At 51.6% G+C, this 2,250-nt stretch overlaps 1 protein-coding gene across 3 annotated transcripts in view; it reads right to left on the minus strand.

The window, feature by feature from the left end:
* Window positions 1-2,250, minus strand: part of cdc42bpb (CDC42 binding protein kinase beta (DMPK-like)) — a 47,506-nt gene that overhangs the window by 18,395 nt on the left and 26,861 nt on the right. For all 3 annotated transcript variants that reach the window (XM_037685979.1, XM_037685978.1, XM_037685980.1), the window contains exons 7-10: window positions 1,153-1,353; window positions 647-895; window positions 350-578; window positions 163-270 (exon numbers count right to left, since the gene is read on the minus strand). In XM_037685979.1, the coding sequence (XP_037541907.1) occupies window positions 163-270; window positions 350-578; window positions 647-895; window positions 1,153-1,353 (787 nt within the window). The remainder of the gene's footprint in view (window positions 1-162; window positions 271-349; window positions 579-646; window positions 896-1,152; window positions 1,354-2,250) is intronic.

Genomic DNA, 2,250 nt, shown 5'->3' on the forward strand with positions numbered 1-2,250 from the left:
ATAAGATGGAGGTAAGTGATAATCTTATTGATTAATAAGATGGAGGTTAGTGATAATCTTATTGATTAATAAGATGGAGGTACCCGTTTGGACATGCATTTTGACCCAAGCGTCACGAACTACGCTCTAAGAAGTCAGATGACTGACGCTGCTGAAACCGACCTGCCAGCTTCTTCTTGAGCCGTTCGATCTCCTCGTTCAGCTTCTTGATCTCCTTGTCTCGAGTCAGAGTTCCTCCTCGAGCTGGAGTCTGCAGGGCCTGGGTGGACTCTGGAGGGACAAAGGTGAGCTCAGGAAGGAGTTCTGCAGAAACCCACTGCAGGATTAGACGGCCTGAAGTCTGGCTCACCTTGCAGTTTGCGGTTCAGCTCCTGTTTCTCCTGCTCTAGGCGGCGGATCCTGTTCTCAAATGCCTCCACGTCCTGCCCCCCGTCTACCCCGTCCTTCTGCCGGACCTCCGGCGCCACCCGGCTGAAGGAGCAGCGGTCAGAGAAGCAGCTCTCGGTGGTGAAGGTGAAGCCAACGAAGGGGAGGTGCTGCCCCGTGAAGCCGGTGTGAGACACTGGAGGAGCGATGTCCTGAAAAATAAAAAGGGTCAACACAAATCTGCTCAGGTTCTGCTTCCTGCCCCAGGTCCGGTTCTCACCGGGTTCTTCAGCACGTCATCGTCCACATCGAAGTTGGAGGTGTCGGTGGGAGACGACACATCGGGAATGTAGGGGGCCTCCAAGGACCGGATGTTGTCCCAGTCGATCCCGTTGAAGAACGGGTGGCTCTTGAAGTCTGAGATCCCGTTGAGTCCGAGCCGACGTTCCCTGGAGCAGAGCAGGCGTTGGATCAAATCCTTGGCGTCTTCCGAGACGTCAGTCACATGGGAGGGGAACTGAAAACGGTCCTGGAACAAAGACAAGGAGGATTTAGACGGGAGGGGGGGACTGGGGGTGCAATCACGAGACAGAAATGGAGAGCAGAGTGAGGCGTCCGTCCACTGAGGGACACGTTCAGATTTAGAAAAAAGGAAGTAGGACGAGAGTCTGGAGACAAACCTGTAACCTGAAAACACCAGGACTCCTTTTAAGAAGTAATCCGATTACTTGAAACACTCCTAAGCGATTACTGACAGAATTCACAGAGAACTCGTGTGTTTCTGACCTCGTGGTTCATGATCTTTCCGTAGGTTTCCACCAAAGACTCGGCGTAAAACGGCGTCTCTCCGTACAGCATCTCGTACATGCAGACCCCCAGAGACCACCAGTCGCACTCCGGGCCGTAGCGACCCATCCCGTCCTCCATCGCCTGCAGGATCTCTGGGGAAATGTAGTCCGGAGTGCCCACGGCCACAGAGGACTGAACCTGCAGCAGGAAGGAGCCGTTACACGCCCGCACCTCACACAGACTGAAACACATAATCTGGATTATCTGATCTTAAAGAGTCAGTCCACGATGAGGTTTATTTAATATTTTACTCGTAGATAGCTTCTTGAAGGACCTCAGATTGAAAAATTGAGGCCATTCAGACTTTTATTCAGCACAATCTGAATGTATAATCTGATCGATCCAGATGGAATTAAACAACAGATCTGAACGAGGCCTCAGGCCAAAGAGCGCTTCAGATTAAAACCATTCAAAGATTTCAGAGCTGCATATGAAAGATGTTAATTTTACACTGTTGTAGCTTTGATGGTAACAATACTTAGACATTTCTGACGGACGTAACTCCTAATTCTAAGCTGCAGGTGGACTAGCTGTTATCTCTAATCCACCTCCATCACTTGAGGAAACTACACTTTTAAGAAATACATGTGGGAGAGTGGTGGTGCAGAGGTTAAAGAAGGTGGGCCTGTGACCAGAAGGTCGCCGGTTCAACTTTTTGTGTGTCGCTGCCTCGACATTGTGGTTTAGTTCTCGGCCCCTTTCCCGCCTCGGGTTCAGGCTCCGGCCCGTCATGGCAGCCGTCTCCATGATCCTCCATCTGCCTGCATGGACCAAACTCTACGGACCCGTTCGGTTCCGTGGGGAACTTTGAATGTTCTTTCTGCCGTACCTGGTTCTGGAGGGCAGTCATCGTCCGTTGCTGCGGTCGTTATTATCATCATGCTGCTAACGGGACCAAGCTGATAACGGGACCACTCTGCTAACAGGACCACTCTGCTAACGGGACCACGCTGCTAACAGGACCACGCTGCTAACGGGACCACGCTGCTAACAGGATCACTCTGCTAACGGGACCACGCTGATAACAGGATCACT

The sequence above is a fragment of the Nematolebias whitei genome, chromosome 12 (assembly GCF_014905685.2).
Source record: "Nematolebias whitei isolate Nwh7 chromosome 12, NemWhi1, whole genome shotgun sequence".
Taxonomy (NCBI): domain Eukaryota; kingdom Metazoa; phylum Chordata; class Actinopteri; order Cyprinodontiformes; family Rivulidae; genus Nematolebias; species Nematolebias whitei.